General features: G+C 46.5%; 5 protein-coding genes across 7 annotated transcripts; 1 reads left to right on the top strand and 4 right to left on the bottom strand.

Moving 5' to 3' along the window:
- Positions 1–95: 95 nt before the first annotated feature.
- LOC131883010 (pre-mRNA-splicing factor SLU7-like) lies at positions 96–2,257 on the bottom strand. The gene is made up of 2 exons (XM_059230335.1): positions 1,988–2,257; positions 96–1,735 (listed from the first exon to the last, which is right to left on the bottom strand). The coding sequence occupies exons 1-2, from the start codon at positions 2,255–2,257 to the stop codon at positions 191–193; spliced, it is 1,815 nt and encodes a 604-aa protein (XP_059086318.1). The 3' UTR covers positions 96–190.
- LOC131883009 (cysteine-rich PDZ-binding protein-like) lies at positions 2,172–2,853 on the bottom strand. The gene is made up of 2 exons (XM_059230334.1): positions 2,695–2,853; positions 2,172–2,567 (listed from the first exon to the last, which is right to left on the bottom strand). The coding sequence occupies exons 1-2, from the start codon at positions 2,734–2,736 to the stop codon at positions 2,307–2,309; spliced, it is 303 nt and encodes a 100-aa protein (XP_059086317.1). The 5' UTR covers positions 2,737–2,853; the 3' UTR covers positions 2,172–2,306.
- An 877-nt stretch (positions 2,854–3,730) lies between these two features.
- On the bottom strand, positions 3,731–7,648 carry LOC131883006 (uncharacterized). Of its 3 annotated transcripts, none has more exons than XM_059230330.1 (6): positions 7,405–7,648; positions 6,386–7,283; positions 5,192–6,294; positions 4,927–5,121; positions 4,148–4,858; positions 3,731–4,054 (listed from the first exon to the last, which is right to left on the bottom strand). In XM_059230330.1, exons 2-6 carry the CDS (start codon positions 7,263–7,265, stop codon positions 3,770–3,772), a joined length of 3,174 nt encoding a protein of 1,057 aa, XP_059086313.1. In that variant the 5' UTR covers positions 7,266–7,283; positions 7,405–7,648; the 3' UTR covers positions 3,731–3,769. The 3 variants fall into 3 exon arrangements, with proteins under 3 accessions (XP_059086313.1, XP_059086315.1, XP_059086314.1); XM_059230332.1 differs by having other exon boundaries at positions 6,386–7,270; XM_059230331.1 differs by having other exon boundaries at positions 6,386–7,267.
- A 557-nt stretch (positions 7,649–8,205) lies between these two features.
- On the top strand, positions 8,206–9,617 carry LOC131883051 (DNA-binding protein HEXBP-like). Its single transcript, XM_059230381.1, has one exon. It carries the CDS (start codon positions 8,336–8,338, stop codon positions 9,554–9,556), a length of 1,221 nt encoding a protein of 406 aa, XP_059086364.1. The 5' UTR covers positions 8,206–8,335; the 3' UTR covers positions 9,557–9,617.
- Positions 9,618–17,658: 8,041 nt separating this feature from the next.
- On the bottom strand, positions 17,659–20,680 carry LOC131883766 (prolow-density lipoprotein receptor-related protein 1-like). The gene is made up of 4 exons (XM_059231319.1): positions 20,040–20,680; positions 19,583–19,971; positions 18,372–19,509; positions 17,659–18,308 (listed from the first exon to the last, which is right to left on the bottom strand). The coding sequence occupies exons 1-4, from the start codon at positions 20,643–20,645 to the stop codon at positions 17,769–17,771; spliced, it is 2,673 nt and encodes an 890-aa protein (XP_059087302.1). The 5' UTR covers positions 20,646–20,680; the 3' UTR covers positions 17,659–17,768.
- Between the last annotated feature and the right edge of the window lie 853 nt (positions 20,681–21,533).

Below are 21,533 nucleotides of genomic sequence, written 5' to 3'. Positions count from 1 at the left end.
CCATCCAACCTCCAACCTGGCCACGTCGAGGGCCAATCGGAAGAGTTACAGCTATTGGGGTTCGGGAAAAGACCTTATTTTTGGCACAAAGACAAGTGGGTGTAGTCTGTTTTTTTTTTCAGGGGGGAATAGATGCATTTATTTGAGTCGGACCATACGGGTAAAGGGCGTAAGAAAAGAGGCTCTGCTCTCAAAGATCCAGAACATCATCTTTGAAGTTAGCCATTGGATCCTCGGGACGTTGTCGTTTCCTGTAATACGCTTCCATTTCGGCTTCGGTCATTGGCTTGTCGCCATCTATCCCGGCCATGGAATTGTACGTTCGTTTTCTTTCGTCGGTCTTGAGAATCTCCTCGGCCTTTTTGGCCTCCGCGGCTTGCTTTTCCATGGCTTTGGCCACTTTCGTTTCAAAGTCTTCATCGGATTCATTGGACGACGACGACGAGGATGACGACGAGGACGATGATTTTGATCGTTTCTTCTTGCCTTTCCTACTTTTCCGCTTTTTGTTCTTCTTTCTTCTCTTTTTCTCTCGCTTCTTTCTTGACCGCTCTTTTTCTTCCTCATCATCTTTGTCGGAGTCTGCGGATGATTTGTTTACCTGGGCTTTCTCGTCTTGGGCTACTTTTTCGGCGTAGCTTTCGGCCGTGATCGAGAGAGAATTGGTGGCCGCATTGGCCTCTCGGCCCGCGGCACCCGTGCAATACGAGTTTCGAACCAATGAGTGACAGCAGTTATATCCCCACTTGCCCTCATTCCAAAATGATCCCCAAACTGAGGTGTGATTATTGGGGTAGACATCCTCCTCATAGCGAGATCGCACCACTTTGGACTCGTCTCCTTTGAGCACGGTTCCATGCCGACTGTATTCCACATAATGCTCGGTTTGAGAAAAGATGAGCTCACGCGGCGGGGCTTCCAGATGTTCGTGCCCTCCGTATTTGTCCAGAATACTGTTCTTGGCCGTGTCCTTGAAGGTATCCTTCTTGGTCGTGTACTCTTTCTTCAAGGCCTCGAGTTTGGTGGGCTCAGCCAGGGCATGCACATCCAAGCCTTTGGCCCCGGCCTCCCAAGCGAACATTTGTGACTTGGCGTGTTCCACAGTGTCACCCGATATGCGGACAAAGTTATCGCCAGCATATGCTACCTCTGTCTCGGACTTGCCCGTGGTTTCATACGGATTCTTACGCATAGAGCGCGTTTTGGGATCGTAATGAGCCGAATTGGGATCGAGATTTCTCAAATATTTAGCCGTGTCTTCGCGAATGCGCAAGTTTCTCACAGTGTATCGCTCAGCAGCGTCCACTTTCGTGCCCGGCATGTCCATTTTGTCCACGTACTTATCCTCATCTTCGTCACTACTGGGGGCCCCGTCATCTTCTTCCGGATTGCCTAGGCCTTCATGGAGTTTTTCCTTCTTCAAATCCTTCTTGACCTCTTCCACCTTGGTAAACTCCTCCACCACCTCGCCATAAGCCGTACTATCGTAGCCATGCCAACGATCCCGTTTCCCATCGAATCCAAGATCCAAGTTTCCGGGCAGAAATTCATCAGGCGCGAAGTTCGCACCCGTGAATTTGGCTCCCACTTTCCGGGGTCGCTCCAGACAATCCCGTTTCTTGTGCGTCATCGCCCCACAGTTCTCACAAGCACCTTTTCGGAATTTCGTAGTCACACCCTGACTCCAGTTGATGCCCTTTTGGGTTTGCTCATGAATGGAGGCGAAGGTCTTGACCTTTTCCTCCTGCACACGTTGATGCTTTAAGGTGGGTCCGGTCGGGTCCAGATACCAAGGCGCGTCGGAAATGTATTGAGGGATGTGAGGGTTGATGTCTTTGCCCTCTTCATCCACAGCGGCGGCAGCTNTGAATGGAGGCGAAGGTCCTGACCTTTTCCTCCTGCACACGTTGATGCTTTAAGGTGGGTCCGGTCGGGTCCAGATACCAAGGCGCGTCGGAAATGCATGAATGGAGGCGAAGGTCTTGACCTTTTCCTCCTGCACACGTTGATGCTTTAAGGTGGGTCCGGTCGGGTCCAGATACCAAGGCGCATCGGAAATGTATTGAGGGATGTGAGGGTTGATGTCTTTGCCCTCTTCATCCACAGCGGCGGCAGCTGTCCCCAATTTTCGGGCCTCTTCCAAGGCCTTCTGCTTCTTGTATTCTTCTCGCGAGCGTTTCTGATCGGTGGGCGTATCTTCATCCTGTTGAGCCGTGGCCACGATTCTGGACACGGCTGTCTTGGACACGGACGCCATGGTGAGTGTGGCAAGTCAATCGGTCAATCGGTTTCGAGGGGTCTACTACCTACGTTGAGCTTTGCTTGTAATTCTTGGTTTTCATGAGCTTCACGCCGCACAAGGCGCAAATGGCCTTTTTGTAAGCGCACTCTTGACAATAATGGGCCCCAAATTGATGAACGCGACTCTTGCAGATTTTGCACTTGGGGAAATCCACCGAGGTGGGATTGAAGCGTTTCCTCTTGGCCGTGAGCAGCTTGTTCTCATTCAGTGTTTTCCCGCCGGCGTGCTTGTAAGCCCCACTTTTCCACGGATCCGGAGTCACGACCTGCCAAACACAGCAAGCATATTAGCCTGGATACTATCAATGTGATCGAGGGAGATTATGGGATTCTCTATCTTCAATACCTTAGGTGGGGGCGTGACCGAAGTCTAAACCGTATGACAGTGCGTACCTTGGAGAGCTTGCCTTTCTTTTCGCACTTCTCACAAACCATGTCGAGTCATCCGGATTTAAGAAAGAGAACGTTCGGAATTCAAGATATTGATGAGGAGGAGGATTGGATTGAGGTCAGCTGATGATGCTGATGTGATGATGAGGCTGATGAGGCTCAGGGTGATGAAGAATCAAGGCCTGTGAAGAACTCAGGGTGTAACACAGAGCCATGGACAGGGTGACCACTTGGAAAGTAGGGTTATTTTATAAAAATAGATATACCACATAATATCGAGTTTTTAAGTCCGGGTAGAGTAGGGAACAAAATTGAAAATTTAGCGCTACTGACCAAAAAAAAACACTGATGTATGTGAACTGAAGTCGAAAATTGCCAATATAAAGGAAATTCCTTAGAAACACTTGGCACGAGTTGAACTGTTATTTTCTAATGAAGCACTAGGCATGATACTGTATGTCCCTTATCTATCGATGGTCTATCACTATGCAATTGACCTCTGTTCAGGCCATAATTCTCAATCAGAATACTTGTTTTAATATTGCTCTCAACATCCGTTCATGTGGCGAATAAAGGCTGATGTGAGCTGAGCCAAGTGAATGAATGCTCTTTATGCAACAATCGTCGAAGACCCCTGAGCGCCCGGTCTCTCACTGCCTTACCCAAGTTAACAAGTGTCTAATGAATGCCTGGAGACATGGGGAAATTCGTTCCATATCCCTATGGACCTTGTTTCGGAACGTCTCTAGAGTGGATTGGCCAACCATAACTGGATCGAGTCGTGGATCGTTTGATCCTCCAGCATTCTTTCGTTCTTCTCTTCTCTTCTCTCCTCCCCCCCCCATTGATCCATCGATAATGATCCACTTATTCATTTCTTCACGTTGAGCCAGGGGTGAATGCACGATCCATGAACGAAACTGACTAGATCTAGTGCGTGATCATTTGCACCCCTCCCTCACCTTTTCTTTCACCTCAAAACTTCTTCCCCTAGTTCCAAGGCATTATCTATTTTCATCCCATCAAAAAGGAGATGGTGTCATGAAGGAGTTTGATATATTATATTCGGACAACTTGTTCATTTGAAACCATCAATAAATTGCTTGGTGGTGGACTGCTGCTTCATCTTGAGTACCTTGACAGTCGAATTGGGGAGAGCGGTTTGCAAAGCCTTGAACAGCTTGGACAGGGAGTACATCTCGCACACACCTTTCACCAGAATGGGGAAGCTATCTTTCTGTGAACTACTATCCATGAGGGTCTTCATGGAATTGAGCCACTCCGTGGTCAGACCAAGATAGAAGTGGGTCAACTGCGACATGGAAAGGGCCGAATCCAAGATCTCCGAGTTGATCGAGGCCACCTGCAAATAAAATAGAAATAGAAGCGGTCAAAATGTAGAACGGAGAAGTGTCCCGCCACTTTTTGTTCTTCTTTTTTTTTCTTTCGCTCTTACCTCATCTTTGTAAATAGGAATCAGAAGTAGCTTCTTCAATGACTGCAAACGAACTAATCCATCGCCAAAGCCTTCTTTGAGTTGAACATTGATGAGTTCCAGGTTTTCCAAATTCGTGTTCCATCTCAATTCGCCCAAATGGATCCCCAACACACTCTTTTCCAATCGGAGGCTCTTTAACTGCTTCAGGGCACCCAAAGATTGGAACAAGGCTGAAGGCGAGTCTCCAAACTTGGTGCAATCCCCCAACTCCAAATGAGTCAAGTTCGTCAAACTGGCAATATGGACCACATCTCCGGGTGTGATACTAGTGTTTAATAACGACAACACACTCAGATCTGATCCAAATTTAGAGAAGTGCTCGTAGCCCGTGGGGAAAGTCAATTTGCCCGCACTAGAGCGAAGCTTGAGTTCGTGAATTCTACTCTTGGGATTCATGTTGGCGAGATCCAGATCACTTGGAACGATATTCGCAGCCACTACAGATTTCAGATTGGGACATGCCGATGTGATCTGACACAATGCCTGGTTGGAAATGCGAAGGAACTCGATGTTGGTCAATGAACGCAATCCACAGACAATACCCAAGACATTTTGCCATATCTGAGGCTCTTCCGAACTTGGGACCGCCATTCGGCGGAAATCAAGACGATTGGGCTGGACTTTGAACAAGAAGTCCGCAAAAGTCGCCCAATTGGTGACGTAGATTCCCTGAACAGAAGATTTATCATGCCTTAGTACTTCCACTTCCAAGGCCCTCCCACGATTCAAGGACTTACCTTAAGAGAGACTGTTTTCCAGAGCGATTGTTGCTTCAGCAACTCATTCCAAAGTTTGCATACTTTGGTGGCGTTGAGCCGCTCGGATGTACCCAGATACTTGAACACATTAACCATGGCAAAGTACATGGCACTGACGTCCTTTGAAAATACTTGATCGGCTGCCCGTGGTTGGTTCTCGGCTCCGGAAGAATCCTGAAAACGCAATGTTCATTCACAAACAGACTCGATGAGCAGCAATATGCGTTCAAGTAATGAGTAATACCTTGGAGGTTGGGGATTGTTGAAATGGATTCTCGCCAGGTTTCAGTGGCCCAGTGGTAGGCAAAAGCAGGAGTTTCCCTTCGAGCGTTTCTTCCACCTCGAAAATGGGCATCGCTTTGGGGGCATCCTTGGTAGGTTTCAGCAAGATCGGAAGCAACTCATTCGGGAGACACGATCTGTCCCCAGATCCCAACTTGGACATTTGGTTTTGAACCAAGACGGCTCGTTTTTGCTTGGCGGCTGCTACACGCGTCTTATTGGGATGAGGCACGGCTAAATACTTGATACCAGCGATATTGATAATGGATTGAGCCTCAAGGGGCCTGAGGGGTTTGACCTCGTTCTTATTGGGCTCCAAAGTCCCATTCACATTCGGTAGAGTAGCCGGCTTGTTCAGAGGTACTAATTGAGGGACGGGACGTTCGGGTCTGGTGTTTTCGGCCACCGAGGGTCGTCGCGGAGTCGTCGGATGGTTGGTGGCCGGGGACATTGTGGTCCTTGGCCAAGGACTGGGCACCGAGTTCTCCTTCCCGGGTGGCGGCTGGCATGAGGTGCAATAGAAGTCACACGTGGATTCGTAATCCAACCCTTCGAGCAGACCCACACACGGCGGATGAAACATGCTGTGACATGACACGCACGAGAGCGAGGGCACCCGTTCGGTCACTCCGGGACAGTGGATGTTGCACGTGACCATGGTCGAGTGTTTGGGTCGGAGCACTTTCTTCTGATGGGGTATGGTACCCGAGGCCCACGACGAGGGAATATGAAAACTGCCGGGGCGACTCACCCCCCCGGAAATTGGGGTGATGGTCATGGATGGATTGCCCGGCAACGTTGATGGAACGACCGGGGTGGACGAGGATTTCCGTTTCAGAGTGGTCGATGGTGGCAGTAATCCGGCCGGAAAATTGTGGAGGGGCGACGAGGTGGGCGGAGCAATCTCCGGTTTGGTGCGGATCAAAGGCGGGGGTATGAATTTGAGGCCGGGGTGGATGGTAGCTGGTTCATTTTGACCCCGCACGATCTCTTGGTTAATGGGCGCTTGGATGGGTTCTTGGCGGAACGAAAAGTTCTGATAATTTAACTGCGGATGATCTTGGACTAAAATGGGACCAATACAATCATTTAGTTGCATACAATCGACATTACATCAAAGAATCTTGAAGTTCAAGCATAATAAAGGGTCACTTACGAAAGGCGGCCATATCGCTGAACTGTCGAAATGCCACCGGTTCAACACCCGCTTGAAACGGGGCGTGGTAGATAATTTCCGGCTCGCGGTTCACGTCGTACGATCCATCGGGTCGTTGTTTGTAAATCACCTCCCGTTTCCAGCCTAACTCCAGCGGCTTAAACAAACTGGGCGCGGGCTTCCAGACCCGCCCCGAAGTTTCTCGCCCCACCCCCGGAACATGAATTGCGGGCCCATGGCTGGGTTTCTTCATCAATTTGGGCGGCGGGGGCAAGAGTACGGCCGCCGAAGGGGGAGGGGGCGGAGGGGGCAAGGTCATGTCCGTGACCTCGGTCGACTCCATGGATCTTTTGGCAGGTTTGGGAAACTCCCGCCGTAAGAAAGCGTGAAACTCGACTTGCCTTTGGCTGGCCTGATTGACCACGACGGGCGTGAAACCCGTAAATTCGGGCTGATCGGGATCACTGTGAGGCCAGGGATCAGCGTGATCTACGCTCTCGTCAATCTCCAAATCGTCGACCGTATCGTCGATCTCGAGCGGTTCCTCTTCGTTGGCCGACGAGGGCGTTTCCGTGTCCGGCGCCGAGGCCGTAATGGGATCGCCCGGTAATTCAATGGTGGACGAGGCGGAGCTACCATTTTCTTCATCGATTGAAGGGCGTAACACGGGGACCGGGGCAGGCGCCCGTCGAGGCGTGGGGCGGGTCTCGGCTTCCGTTCCGGGCACATCCATGGCAGCTTCGTCTTCATCCATGACTTGATCGATGATGGGTCCCTCGGGTCCGTCGGGGGGAGCGTGGTCCAACTCGCCGCCAGCGCCCTCATCCTCCTCTTCAATGAGAGACGCGTCCGACAAATTCTCATCCTCCTCCGCGGACATGACTACTAAAACAAGAATCTGATCAAGCCGTTAATCCAGTCTTATCCCGGTCATCCATTACAGCCCCTCCCCCTTTTCCCGCCCCCCTCCCTCCGACAAACTTTTTGAGCCTAGTCCACATCAGACTAGTCTAACTTACCCGTTGAGTAGCGTGAAAACGGCGATCAATCCGGCAATCGACAATCACACAAGGCCCAGCCGGTCCAACGTCAGCGCGGATTTAACGGGCCCTAGGGCGTGAAGGTATAATCGGTGGAAGGCTATGGGGAAAGGTCCAGCCGATACTCGAGCCAAGGGTCCGGATCGTCCGGATGGCGTTAGGCGGTTCGGCGGCGTACGGCGGCTGGGCGCAATCCCGTGGATAGAGGCTAGGGCAACCTCGGCGATGGATGGGCCACTAGCCCGGCCTGATTTCCATTGAGGCAGCTTAGGCTGAACTCCGACGCTCCAGGCTCTTGTTGGACCTGAGAGTGACTAAACAAAAGAGTGCGGAATGATTTAGCTCCCGTCCAAGGGCCAGTTTGCCTTTTTGCATCTTAATTAAAAAAAATGAAGACTGACTGCCATGCTCAAATGACATACCATTGTTGATAGAAACGGTTCCTTTTACTTACCAATTCATGTCTGAGTTTATTTGTGATATAAACATGCTCCCTAACAAACCATTTTCATAGAACCACAGATTACTGACGAACCATGATCATTTTATGTCCTCTACTCGTCAACCTATCAACGTCATTCCCGAATTGACCTGCTAAAACATGGATAACTCCATGGTCCCTGTTTCTAATATCCGAACTCCCAGACGCCATTTCATCTCTGATGGAACGAGGCAGGCTTGGTGAATCTTGAACCCATTCGATCTAGATATCTCGATCGGGGTGGCCAGGGCTCTTTCTCTCATTTTCTTTCTCGTCACCCTCCGAGCGAGCCCATCAGCTGAGCCCTTCTGTCAACAAACAAACTTGGGTCGTCTTCTCTCTCTCCCTCAGTCAGTGTATCAGTGACCACGTGTGGATGGATCTCTCCGGAACTCGTTGGCCGTCGATTCACCCTCAAGCCTCCTCGTCATGACCCGCTTCGCCCGGAGTCGCGGTTCCAAAGCCGATAACGCCCGCCTGCCCGAGGCAGCTACGCCCTGGTCGCAACTGCGCGCGGGTTTGGGTCCGCCGACCCGCGCTCATTCCACTCCACAGACTAAACTACGCCTACCCAACCCCGAAGACGAAGACCACGATCCCACTGATCCCAGTTCGTCCCCCTTTGAAGCGCCCGCTCCGGCCACCGATCTCGAACGAGTGCCCGCCGATATTGAAGTCGATTCGGATGAAGACCCGACTGCCCGCCCTGACCTGTCTGCGGTGGCCGGAGATTCGATCCCTACTCCCACTCCGAGCAAAAAGCGGGTTCGAGCCCAGGACAAGTGTCTACAGTGTAAGGTCAAAGGTCACCGGAAGATGGATTGTCCCACTTTGACGGAAGAGCGACGTCGAGAATTACGCGAACTCACGCAAATGAAGATCGAGCGTAAAGGTCACGGCACGGGTCGTAAGAAGAACAAGAAGAAGGACAAAGAGGCACCGCCCACTCCAGCCACACCGTCGGCTTCACGCCCCTCGACTCAGCCCGCCTCGCTCAAGAAGGACAAGGCCGGTCAACTGGTCCAAGCAGGCGAAGGGCTCTTCCAAGGGTTTCGGGTCAAGAAGGAAGATGAGGCGCGATTGCGCCAACTTCGCGACACACTCCAGTCCGGCGGAGCCCAACCCGACGAAGTCCGCGCGGCCCTAAAACGTGAACGGCGGAACGCCGAAAAGGAATTGGCCAAGAGCAAGAAAATGGTATGCTACAATTGTCGACAACCCGGCCATTTACTATCCGAGTGCCCGCAGTCGCAACTCTCCCATCAGACCGTCAAAGATCAAGTGGGTCAATGTTTCAAGTGCGGGTCCAACGAGCATACGGCTAAAGAGTGTCAGTCCAAACGCAAAGGCGGCGAAGCGTATGCATTTGCCGTATGTTTTGTGTGTCAAGAGACGGGTCATCTGGCCAAGGCCTGTCCGGACAATCCCCGGGGTATGTATCCTAAGGGTGGTGGTTGTCGATTTTGCGGTAGCGTGGAGCATTTGAAAAGCGAGTGTCCGCGTAAGGCTCAAAAGGATGATCGCGATGAAGTTCGAGTGGACCGGGTGGATGGCAGCAACATCGAGGACGAGCCCGTCTTGAAGCGACCCCGGTATGATAAGCTGGCCCTTGGTAGCGTTAAAAAGGCCCAGAAGGTGGTCTCGTTTTAGATTGACTGTCTGTGATGCTGAAACTATACCATGTCAATGAATAAAATGGAATAACTGACAACACGAAATTGCATGAATATCAGGTCGGGCACAACGTCAGTCAAGAGAAAAATAACCTGAAATTAAGACCAGTCATGCTCATTGTCAGGTGAAAAATGCTACCCTCTAGGGACGGTTAGGCAAGCTCTGGCAGGTTCGTTCGTTTGCTGGTACAAGTGTCAATGATGCAAGTTTGGTGCTTCAAACACGTTTTTGAGAAGCTGACCCTTCTTTCACATTGCGATTCGGACATTTAGGCAAGCGATGGTACCAGCCAACAAACTTGCCTGCCAATGCCAGTGATGCAAAATTGGCGTTTCGAACTGGTTTTAACGAAGATGACCTTTTCTCATAAAGTAATGTAAATGAAGGGTCAGCTTCTCGAAAACGTGTTTGAAGCCCGAAACTTGCATCGCTGACACTGGTACCAGCTAACAAACGAACCTGCCAGAGCTTGCCATATGAGTAAAGGTCGCCTTCGTTAAAACTAGTTAAAACGCCAATTTACTTCACTGGCATTGGCAGGCAAGTTTCTTTGCTGCTAACAGCGCTTGCCCAAATGTCCGAATTGTTGATGCATTTCCATTTAATCTGAATTATTTCAATCATTCAGATCAGTTTTATAACATTTGAAGGCATCTCAAATTAAGAGGTAGGGAGATCCGTTATTTAGGACCAATTTGGTGCTTTTGGGCTCATCGTGTTTAACCTCAAAATTTCGTCCAAGTTTTAACTCTCATAAATTTTGGCCGATGATGAGACAATCAATTAGTTGAATGGTTCTAGCTTTTGCTGTATTGATCCCTCTCCCCTCAGGAACATTAAGATAGTGTTTCCATGCAAGGAGTTTGCTTTTCGTCTTCATAACCGCGGTCAGTCAAACATTCAAGTCGTCAGGAAGTGAGTTTAACAACAAACTGATTGTCCAGGCTGTATCTTGCCCCCTAAAAATGTCGGAACATATGGTACTTATTGAAATCAGGTAGCCATAGGGCAAAACGTCATTGTACACTGGCTGTTCATAAAAAATATGGTTGAATTTGGAATTTTGCAATTTCTAAAAATTAATTCATAAGGTTCACTCTTGAATCCATATATTTTAATATCACTTGCTAGGAGTAGTGTCACGATGGCGTGGAACCCTTGAAAAGTTGTGCAAAAATTGAGATAATCAGATTGTTCAGAAAAGAACAACAAAGAGCAAAAGTAGTGAAACGGATATTTTTTCTGTAAATCGTTTCGTTTTCCTCTAGGAAAAATTAATGAAAAAAGTCACCTTCTTGTATTTTAAACAGTGAAAAAAGGCTAATAGACAATCAATGCAAATAAAGCAACAAAACCGGAAAAGTGAAAAAAAATGTATTCTTTGAACAGCCCTGATGATGATTAACAGGTGAAATTTCCACCATTGAGTTGTGGCTAGTTTGCGCACAATCTCTTTGAAATTTGATTTGCACATCAGTCCTTACTTTTTATGTTAAATGAGTATTCACGGTGTCCCGTTACAAATGGGCCACCATGCACTTTCAAGTATGCTCTCAAGCTTAAATTACTCTAAATTTTCGATAGCAATGCCCAAAAACGTCGTGGTATATTTCTCAAATAAACTTGAAAAACTACTTTGATATTCTTTCATACTACGGTAAATTTAGCTGCGAATGAGTACTTGCTAAAGGCATATTGAAAACAACAAGTTTTGAAAAAGTGCTTCATGGAGATGCGGAAGACAATTCGTTATCTATCGAGCTGAAATCGAGGGATGATTTGTGGAACAGTTACTGCGTTCATTTCGTACCGATTTCCGATGTTGTAAAAGCAAAATATCAGTATTTTAATATTTTGGCATGATTTCAGGGTATCCAACAAGCGATGTTGACAACTTGTTAACAGCTTTGACTTTCTGCCATAAGTAACACAAGTCGTCGTTTTTTTTGTTTATGGCTTCTACGGTATGATCAAAGTGTGACCAAACCAAGTCAATGGACGATTTCAGTTGGGCGTCGCCAGTGTCAGAAACTGTCGCCATCTTCCATTCAGAAGACTGTGAGACTGTGTTTTGGGAAGTGGCTGGTTGACGAAGCCAAATTTGACACAGAGTTGGATAAAATCGCGACTCAGTGTGGTCCTGGAACATATTTTTTTACTTGTTTCAGCAGTAGACCTACGGCATTAATTGCTATCAGGCAGTGAGTAATTTTTTCATGCACTCATATACTGGGTTAAACATGGGAGTCCTCATGGGAGCTAGTCTGAAGAAAAGGAAGAGCTTTCGTGGGCTTGCTTTACTCCATGAATGTCCTGCAAAGCTTGCCGTTTTGGATTCGACCGGTTCGATCAGGTATTATTCCTAACTTGTAGCTTGACCCCTAAATGGCAGACCAACACCAACAACAACACCTTAAACTAAGTGCCAGATAATTGTGCTCTCTGTCACCTTGAAGACTTGTAACGACGTTAAAGAATTAAATAAAATAAATTTTCTCTCGTCTTACGTTTTTTGTTGCTCATTTTGTGTTCATTTTCCTATTATGGAGACAATTTGAGCTTCCTTTGTTGACATCCCATTCATCATTGTGTGAAACCTGTATCCGTACATTGGCTTTTTTTATTTATGGTAGATATTTCAGTCATATGTGCGTTTATACTCACAAAAACCTGACATTTTGCCTCATATAAGAGTTTCTTCTCCTTTCTTAAATTCAAATATTGTTCATTAGACCCTATTGCAGCTCTCCATCTTCTTTAAACAATTCTTTTACCTCGTTCATATTATTCTTTCGCTCTTAGAAAGCTAAATTCGCTTCGGCGAATTTGGAGACATAGGCCCCACCACAGAGGTACACAAATAGCAGGCATTTTTTCCAGTAAAAGATAGCCCTTGCATTTGAAAAGTTCACCATGATTTAACATAAGGCATAACGTAAGGCCACGACATCCCTTACAATAGTTGGCAGTCTTCACTTTCTTTTATTGAAATATTGCATTAGCGCCATCCAGCTCGCCTGGGAATTCCTTTTTTTTAAGTACTAAATGAATGTTGACAGAGCAACTCCTTTCGCTGGCGATTAATCTCATATCTATCCTTAGAGATCGGTACACTTGCATTTTTTACGATTGTTCGCCTCACCATTGAGCCAAGTGCACCATTGAATTGTCTTTCAACAAACGAATAGATGACAAAGGAGCGAGGATCTTTCTTCATGGAACATCATATCATAAACAGGCAATAACACTTGACGCCTAAACAAGCTTTCAAATCTCCTTTGGAGACTCAAAGTATACGATTCTATTACATCGTCCTCGGTGCTACTCCGCTATGAGTTTCTGTATGTACGTGTACTTGTGTACTGATATGGGCTCTTCGTTCTTTGACAGAATCAAATGATTTAGTGCCCCTTATGCCTTTCTTCTCGCTTATCCTACCTTGAAAACTGGAATAAAATCAAGTCAAATCATTTCATGGCGAGGAAATAAAAAATAAACAGAAAGAAGTGACGCAGAAAAAAAATAGTTTGAACAATTGATGCCTTCATTTTGGCACATTCAATATAAAACATTGAAATTCAGTTTGCTTGCCCTAGAAATGTGATATTTTCTCCGAAGTCTTGTTAAAGAAATTAATTTCTTCTGCAAGGAAAGTTCGACTGGATGCCACTCATTGGACTCAAAACGCTGACTAGATTATTCAAATTTATGGCAACACTAACGAAGCCACACTTGATCGTTTCATCAAAATAAATGCAAATCCATTACATTTCAAAATAGTGTCATTCTAACGACCAATGCACGCAAATGATCCTGACCAATTATTTTATTCCTCAAAGATAGCTTTAAATAGTTAATTGGGTCCTTGATATCAGTGATGAAATCTCTCCGAAAAATGCAAAAATGGTACATATGACAGCGTATGTTAGTACTAAGAGGATAAAAGATATTGTTCGACTAGTTTTTGGACAATCATATTTCTTAATGTACTCTAAATGATTGATATACTAATCTAAGCTTTTTTCAAAGACATTTTTTGTCCTTTTGTTTCTTTAACAAACAAAAACCCAACCAGAAGTCTTGGCATTTGAGCAATCACTTAATTAGAAATTATAATCACCAATAAATTTACACATGTAGTACATGAATGCCAAATCCATCTAGGTTCAAAACTAATCATTCTTATTGACTATTCGTTAATGAGTTAGATGTATGTTTTTGAGTCACCGTATTTATGAAAGATCTTGTGTTTCCTTAGTCATATTGTGGCTTGAAACTCAAAGTCATGAGTCAGATATTTACCACAGCTTAGTAATGTGGATGCTACGGCCTTGGGGATCATCCTATCTTTCAGGTCAACTCTAGCGAATACTTGACTCTAGTGAGTAAATCCATGCCATTCTTCAAAAAGCAATGAGGGTGGAACGACTTGCTCAAATTGGCAAAAAGAACTCAATATATATGATTTGTTAATTGAGAAACGGATATACCCTGGGTTAAATTGAACCAGAATGCCAGATCAATATCAAATAGACAATCAGTGACCACGTATAAGACACCTCACAGAGACCATGCAAGTGCCCCCTCACATATCAATTTAGTTTTTCCACGCTTTAGGGGCTTTAGACCATAGTTCTATGTCGAACATTTGCATATTTTCGAGAGAATTTTTCAAAGTTTGAATAAAACCAGAAAACTTTCAATCGTTTGATTATGTAGCATTCTGTTCAGCTCACATTGCTCTTTTATCGAGTGTGTTGCCTTGATTTCTTTTTCTTCGGTCCAAGACATCTCGGTTAAAATATGAATCACCTTTACATCCGTCAGGAATAGTTGAGACATCCCAAACTACATTGCATCACTACAATACATTTAAATAATGAAAAAAGACATTAAGGATATTTCGCAATCGTCGATCATATCAAAAAGAAGTAGTTGAACAATGTATTACTTGAATTAGCTAATATTGCAACTTGCTATGACTTTAGATACGACCTGTCCAAATGCCTTGAAGGTAATTTAATAGAAGCTATGACTATGAAATCAATGTCAATTGCTTCAGACCCAATGCAATGAATATTACTTTTTTTGTAGCTAAGATTTAACGGATTTTGTAACCGATACAAAGGATGTCACTCAATGTAAGAAATGTCATGTCTGATAGATTAAGAAAAAAAACCATAACGAGAAATGGCCAGGTACTACAATAGAATTGGCTGGACCTTTTCCCGCGCTTTAATCCACAATAACATCCAGAGCTTTGAACGTCCGTTTCACACCAGAGGTACCATTGTCCGTTTGCCTCCATAGCAAAGCTCTCCTTTTTCCCTCCACGAGGTGAGATTCCCCCTCCCTCCCCGTCTTTAATGCTGTCGATCCCTACAAATGCAAAGCAGGAATAGGGCGGGGGAAACAGGCGGGATTGGTGGCTTTCCCCTCTTCGGCGAGTTTGGCACACTTCCAGCAATGGCGTTGGGCACACAAGAGTCAGTGTTCTTGGGACTTGGGATCCGTTTCTAGAATGGGATAGCCCCTCGATTCCCATATGCTGGGCCCAGACCTTCCGGATGATGGCTGTAGTAACCCGGGGAACTTTCGTCCCTAGAGCAGGTAGATTTGGTCCCATTTCCTGGAAAATGGACCCGAAAGTCGTCCCCAAAAGCCTGCATCGCTTTCCCAGGAGACAGGATCACAGAACAAGTTCGGAGCTTGGTGGAAAGTTAAGTGGCGGGCACATGCCATACTCACCCTCAGCATTTGGTTGTCCCTCTCTTTCTCCGTGTCTCTCCCTCTCTGCCTTGAACTCACTCCCCCATGGCCAAAAAAGCATCATTTAGATGTGCATCTGCCAGTGGTTTGTGGCATAAAAATCAATAGATTTCCGCCTCCTACCCCCTTTTCGTTATCTCGGAGTTGTTGTTATGCCCGGTCCGAATTTTCATCCCTCCCAGTGTAGTGGGTCGTATGTCCCGAGTCCCGAATCTTCATGCTTTGGTGCAAACACCTTACTTTGCTTTGCTTCGCTTCTCTCTCTTTGATGAGGCCAGTGGCCCTTCTAGAGTACAATATAACTATCTACCTACCTTTGGTGTCCTGACCAACATGTACAAGAGGGGATCGCTCGAATCGTTATGACAAGGATGATGATGCTGGTAGCGGTAATAACCAGGAATGGCACCTGCTCCTCTTTCATGTGCAAGTCGTTCGTTCATTGCATGTACGCTAGTAAACTAGTCGAAGTTGTTGATTTATGGGCAAGCTTGAAATTGAAAAGTTCAACTTCAATTGTTATTGACGTTTAAGAGCGGCTGAAATTAGCGATTGGGTCTTGAAGAAAAATTAAGGATGGCATTTTCCGTTTGTTGCTACCAAACAGATATTCCTCCTGCACGTATGACTAACCTTCTACGTTTGCTCAAAGAACTTCTGGTAAGCAGTGTACGTTTGAAAGCATGAGTGAGTGTGTGAGAATAAGTCGGGAAAGCTCGAGTCAGGTTTGCTCATATGCACGATACAAGTATGTGTTTGTTCCCTTTCATCCAGAGTGCAGAACATGTCAAGAGCCCATTGGGAACAAAGCTTAGTTCCAAGGAGGAGGAAACTGACGAGGAAAGTTGTTCCCACAGGTGTGGAAGAAAAGAGGAACAGACAGAGAAAGAGAGAGAGAGAGATGAGAAGAAGACAGAGCTGAGCTCTGCTTTCCCATTTCAAGCGGGAGACTTTCTTCTTGTTCTTGTGCTTTCTCAAGAGTTCCCGAATTCCGAGGCTTTCGAGGATGGAACACGGAAAGGTGGGAACAGACTTTGGCTCAAAGGCTGTGGAGCGGACTTGAAGTTCGCTCTGTGGTCGAAGCCTCGGCCTTTTTCTCCCAAGACTTCTCAAGAAAGACCACCACTTTCGAAGACTCAACAGCCTCGAAAGTAACCTCTGTTCCAGGGTGAAAGTGGCCCTCACTTTCCAAGGTACCCGGCCATCAGAACGCGGAGAGAGTCCGCCTTTCCAGCGGTTCCACTTTGTCTTGCGCCAAAATCCCTTCCGAATATCGATCGAGCTCGCCCAAAGGACTAAAGAATAAAAGGAAGACGAACAAGTACTCGACTCGAGATTCTACTACTTTGTAGTGACTTGTGCCAATAACAAACAAGCGGGCCACGCGAGACGATAAACCGACTGCTTTCATTGTGGAGACGTGAGGATGGCAGGAAGGAAAGAAGGTAAATACTGTCTGTAGCTTTCCACGGTGTGCCTACCTACTACGCACCTACCTATACCTAGGGTAGGTAGCACCTGAACTGTCACCCTACTCGCAAGAGTCATTCTTGTTCATCTGCCAAAATATCATTTCCTAGGTGTATGTCAAACCTCGTGCACACAAAGTCCATTCACTCCATTCACATTCTCGAATCTTAGGGAAGTTCACTATTTTACGAGGTTTCCAACTCATTCATTAACGTCATGAACATAAAACGACCAAGTCAAAGAAACGAGACACGATCCGTGGTGATCTGTTCACGGTCGGCTTCCTGCCTCGCATATTCGCTCATCAGGTCGGAGGGTTAAAAAAGTGTCTTAAAATTCAATTACTGGCCAGACGAGCATAACGTACGAACGAGTAGGATGTATGTCCGTAAATATTGCTAGGCATGCTGGGATTAATTACCCCAATTATCTCGTCCTGAAGTGTCAAAGTGTCTGGAAATTTAGCAGGAAAAAACGTACATACCTGGGATTCTATTTACATTTGATAGATGAATGAAAGGATGCCAAGGAGGAAGGTGTCAATTATTCTCGCCTTGGATTCGAGTCCATATCGACTCCCAAAAAAAGGTCTGGACTGGGGACATCTTTTGGCCAACCAAGTTGGAATAGTGCATTCACCTCAAAGGAAACGTACTGTACATACTACATTATCACACACCTGTCAATGTGCCAAGGACTTGATCTTCTTTGGCGGCTATTAATACACCATTTGGAAACCATTAAAACTTCGAAATTCGGCTTTTGTCAACAGTAGTGCTAATGATCTAATGGCGTTACGCTCTGAAATCGCTCGCACCCTCAAGTATCAAGATGGATGGTCAATTTGGGACTCCCCTGCCACATTTTACTGCTGGTTGATACGACGAGTATGGGTGTGTTTTATCGACAACAAGGAACTGCGGTTGATTTTGAAGGTCATCATCCCCTATCAATATTCGTACAACAAAGTAGCTTCATTTTGTTTGTCCCGATGCTTGTTTCGCGGGTTATTTGAGTGCGATTGGCGATGGTGTTTTCGAGGGTGAGCGGTTCTCTCGATAGATTCCGCATGCACTTCATGAACCACGTCCAAATCTCGAGGTTGGTCGTATACCGACCCTGGTCGAAAAGGTCGCGCGGTCCGTGGCTCGGAAGTGGTCCATTTCAAGGCATGGATCTTGGTCACCAAATGCTGGAGGGTTTTTGCCGCGGATTCCTCCGTGATACAAACCCGGTTGATACACTTCTTACCAATCGCCTCACAATCAGAATCGCGATTGCAGCAAGGCTTCCGATAGCAAAGGCCACTGGCCTTCTCGACCACGCAGGATCCGTCGTTGACGCAACAAAAGTAGCAATCAGGACAATCCGAGATTCCGAGACATCGCCGGAGAACGCAAGCGCCTTGACTGCACACTTGCAATTGGTCGCAATCATCGTTGGTATTGCAACATTGCTTATTGGGATCCACTCGACATTTACCTGAAGACTGTGGGTAGAAAGGGGTTGTAGTACTCTGCATATTGAATGAAATAGTTATCCACGTGGTCACCTTGTCGCACACGTGGCATTTTGAGTAGGTGTGGCATTGAAAGTTCCGCTCGCATCCTGTGGCACATGACCCATCGTCACAAACCATGGGTAGCGATCCAGTTGGAATGCAGTCCCCGTCTCGTTGGCAACATTGCCGACCTTGGCAGATCTTTTGCCCGTCGACGATGCAGCATTTCGAACAAGGCGGACATTCGGCTTGATGTTCGCAAATCTTCTGTTTGCATTGGCAATTGTCACAATATTCCGTGTTTTGGCAATCGCTGAACTTGAGACAGGCTCCTTTTATCTGGTGGCACTTGTGATTGCGACATTCTTGGCATTGGCCTGGACAATCATCATCCACCATGCAACAATCAGTTCTTGGCAAAGTGACGCATTGGTTTCGGTCACATTTCTCGCAGGGTCCGCGACAATCGGAGTCCAATTCACAGCATTCGTGTCTTGGTTTGGGACGACATTTGTTGTGGACGCATTCATCGCAAACGCTGGAGCAATCCGAGTTGGAAAGACAACAGACATTTCGGTCCATACGAATACACTGATGGCCTTGGCAAAGGTCGCAAAGACCCGAACAGTCCGTATCGCGGAGACAGCACGACTCTCGAGGTTTCGTGAAACAAATATTACCGCGGCAATAATCGCAAAATCCTCGGCAATCACGATCCAGCACACACTCTGGAGTTGTTGTCGTCGTCGTCGTTGTTGTTGTAGTAGTTGTCGTCGTGGTTGTCGTCGTAGTTGTTGTAGTAGTTGTCGTCGTGGTTGTCGTCGTCGTCGTAGTTGTTGTTGTTGTTGTTGTTGTTGTTGTTGTTGTGGTGGTGGTGGTGGTGGTGGTGGTGGTCGTCGTCGTAGTTGATGTTGTAGTGGTAGTTGTAGCGGTAGTTGTAGTGGTAGTTGTAGTAGTAGTAGTTCTTGTGGCAGTCGTTGTTGTTGTTAGAGGCGTGGTAGTTGTTGTCGTCGTTGGTCTTGAAGTTGCGAATATGTGTTCAGAAGTGCCCATGCTTTTGTCGGGTCTGAATGAAGGCGTCGTGTTCGGAACCTCACAGATATCTTGGCGCCTCAAGCACACTTTCTTAAAATTCAAAACGGGAATCGGTGTGCATTCAAAATCAGGGTCATCGCAGTATGTCTCGCACCTGTGAAATAGAGTTATCAAACCCAGATCATATGCATTATATTTTCGTCGCAAATAAAAATAACCGCTCAAACCTGCACACATTGGGCAATTTCTCATAAGCCTCATAGTGACATTCTCCGTCACAGCACATGGTTCCCCGACATTCAGTCACGCAATCCGAATCTTGACAACAATTCGGACAAAGAGGCTGACAAACTCCATCCACTTTACCCACACATTCCGGGTCCCCGCCCAAGATCTTGTCAAAGTCATCCACACAGAGTTGATCGTCGCATTTCTGACAATTTGAACAATCCCGACTGGAATGGCACATGGGACATTGTTCCGTACTATCTTTGGCCTTGCAAAAACACTTCCCATGGGCGCAATGCAGCACAGAATGGCCGCAATCGCAATTACTACCACCTCCACATTCCGCATAGTAAGGCTTGCAAAACTTGAAATTTCCTCGTGACCATTCCTGAAAGGAATAACACCCCTATCAGATATCTTTCTCAACTTTGTTTCTTTAACCTATATCAGCCTGACCCTGTCCTCGTAGCATCCATAATGCCGGGGACAATCCTCATCGTCATCGCACCAATGAGGAGTGCAAACATCGTAGGAACATTTAGTGGGAAACTCCGTGAAGGCCCGACAATCGTCATCCGAATGGCAAGTCTTCCTCTGACAAAGCCTCCCAATACAAATCTCGTTTTGGGAACACTCCTCATTGTACCGACATCGAGATCCAGGTGACCGGGTTAGTTTCTGAGCGATAGGCGAGATCTTCCGGGTGCAAACTTCCTCTTGACAATGTCGCTCAAACTCGCCTCCAAATTTCTGGCAAATTTCATGGGTTTGGCAAGGCACCGTGAGGCATTTGCTATTCACGCAAATCGTTCCAAGGATGCAATCCTTGTCGTCCTGACAACCCGAATGTTTGATAGAGGGCGATCTTTTTGACTTGTCATTATGATGCTGAATACTCGAGTTATGTTTGTGATGGCGATGGTGAGAATGAGAACGGGGATGGTGATGACGAGGATGCTTTTGAATGCTTGAGGCTTGAATTGGAACAATGAGCGTCCATATCAAACAACTTAGCCCGCCAAAGAGCATCCATGACAACCAAAGGCGACCCTTGAGGCTCATGGTCCAAGAAAGACGATCCCCCGGTCGTTGTCTAGTTTATGGGACCATATTTTCGGGAGCGTTTAGATTTACGAGCAAAGTGAAATATTGACTGCTTTTGTTCCTCCGAGTTCGGCCGAGATGTATCGCACGAACTTCTAAGAAAAGGGTCAACGTAGCCCAATGAGTGCATGATGATTCATGAATGTGTGTAATGAAGCTTCCCGTCCTGATCAATGGTTTATTTTCCGATTTTTATTGCCATTGGTTTCCTGTGTTGAGCTATATGCATGGTTCGTTCGAATGGTCCGTGATTTCTAGACCAACAAAGACAGACATAGTACATGAATTGCGCTTACTCGCACATACGCTCTCCACACTCTTGTGACTATCACACATGTGCGATTCGTCGTAACAAAAAGCCTTGTTCACCTACCTATGCATTTATGATCACATGATTCGGGCTCCACCCAAGGGCGTGGATTCTTTAAGGATATCACCGATACTAATTACGTGACTGTTTCTCGCTCGAAGTTGATAGAACTTGGACTTGAACACGCTTGGATGCTTGCAATGAAGCTCTTTGTTCATCTTGGTCAAACGCCACCTCCGATCGCTAAGACTCTAATCGAGCCGAAGGATGGTTTTTGAACATGGAATGTTTTTTGGCCACCAAGAAAGATCAACCGAACAATCGATGTGGGGCATTTCTTTGACTCAAAGACGGTTTTAGGGGGGAATCCTTGCGGGCTCTTTCACTGCTTCTTTGAGGATACTCGTGGTATGAGTTGGTTTTTGCGGTTTCGATCTGTGTCGAATCTTCTATTTTGGTCTGAGCCATCGACCATCGACCATCTGCTTAATGCTGTATCTGGCAGCATTACCAACGATGATGCTTGAATTATCCTC

This window comes from Tigriopus californicus, chromosome 7 (genome assembly GCF_007210705.1).
Source record: "Tigriopus californicus strain San Diego chromosome 7, Tcal_SD_v2.1, whole genome shotgun sequence".
In the NCBI taxonomy this organism is placed as follows: Eukaryota; Metazoa; Arthropoda; class Copepoda; order Harpacticoida; family Harpacticidae; genus Tigriopus; species Tigriopus californicus.
This window is presented reverse-complemented; position numbering and strand designations above follow the sequence as displayed.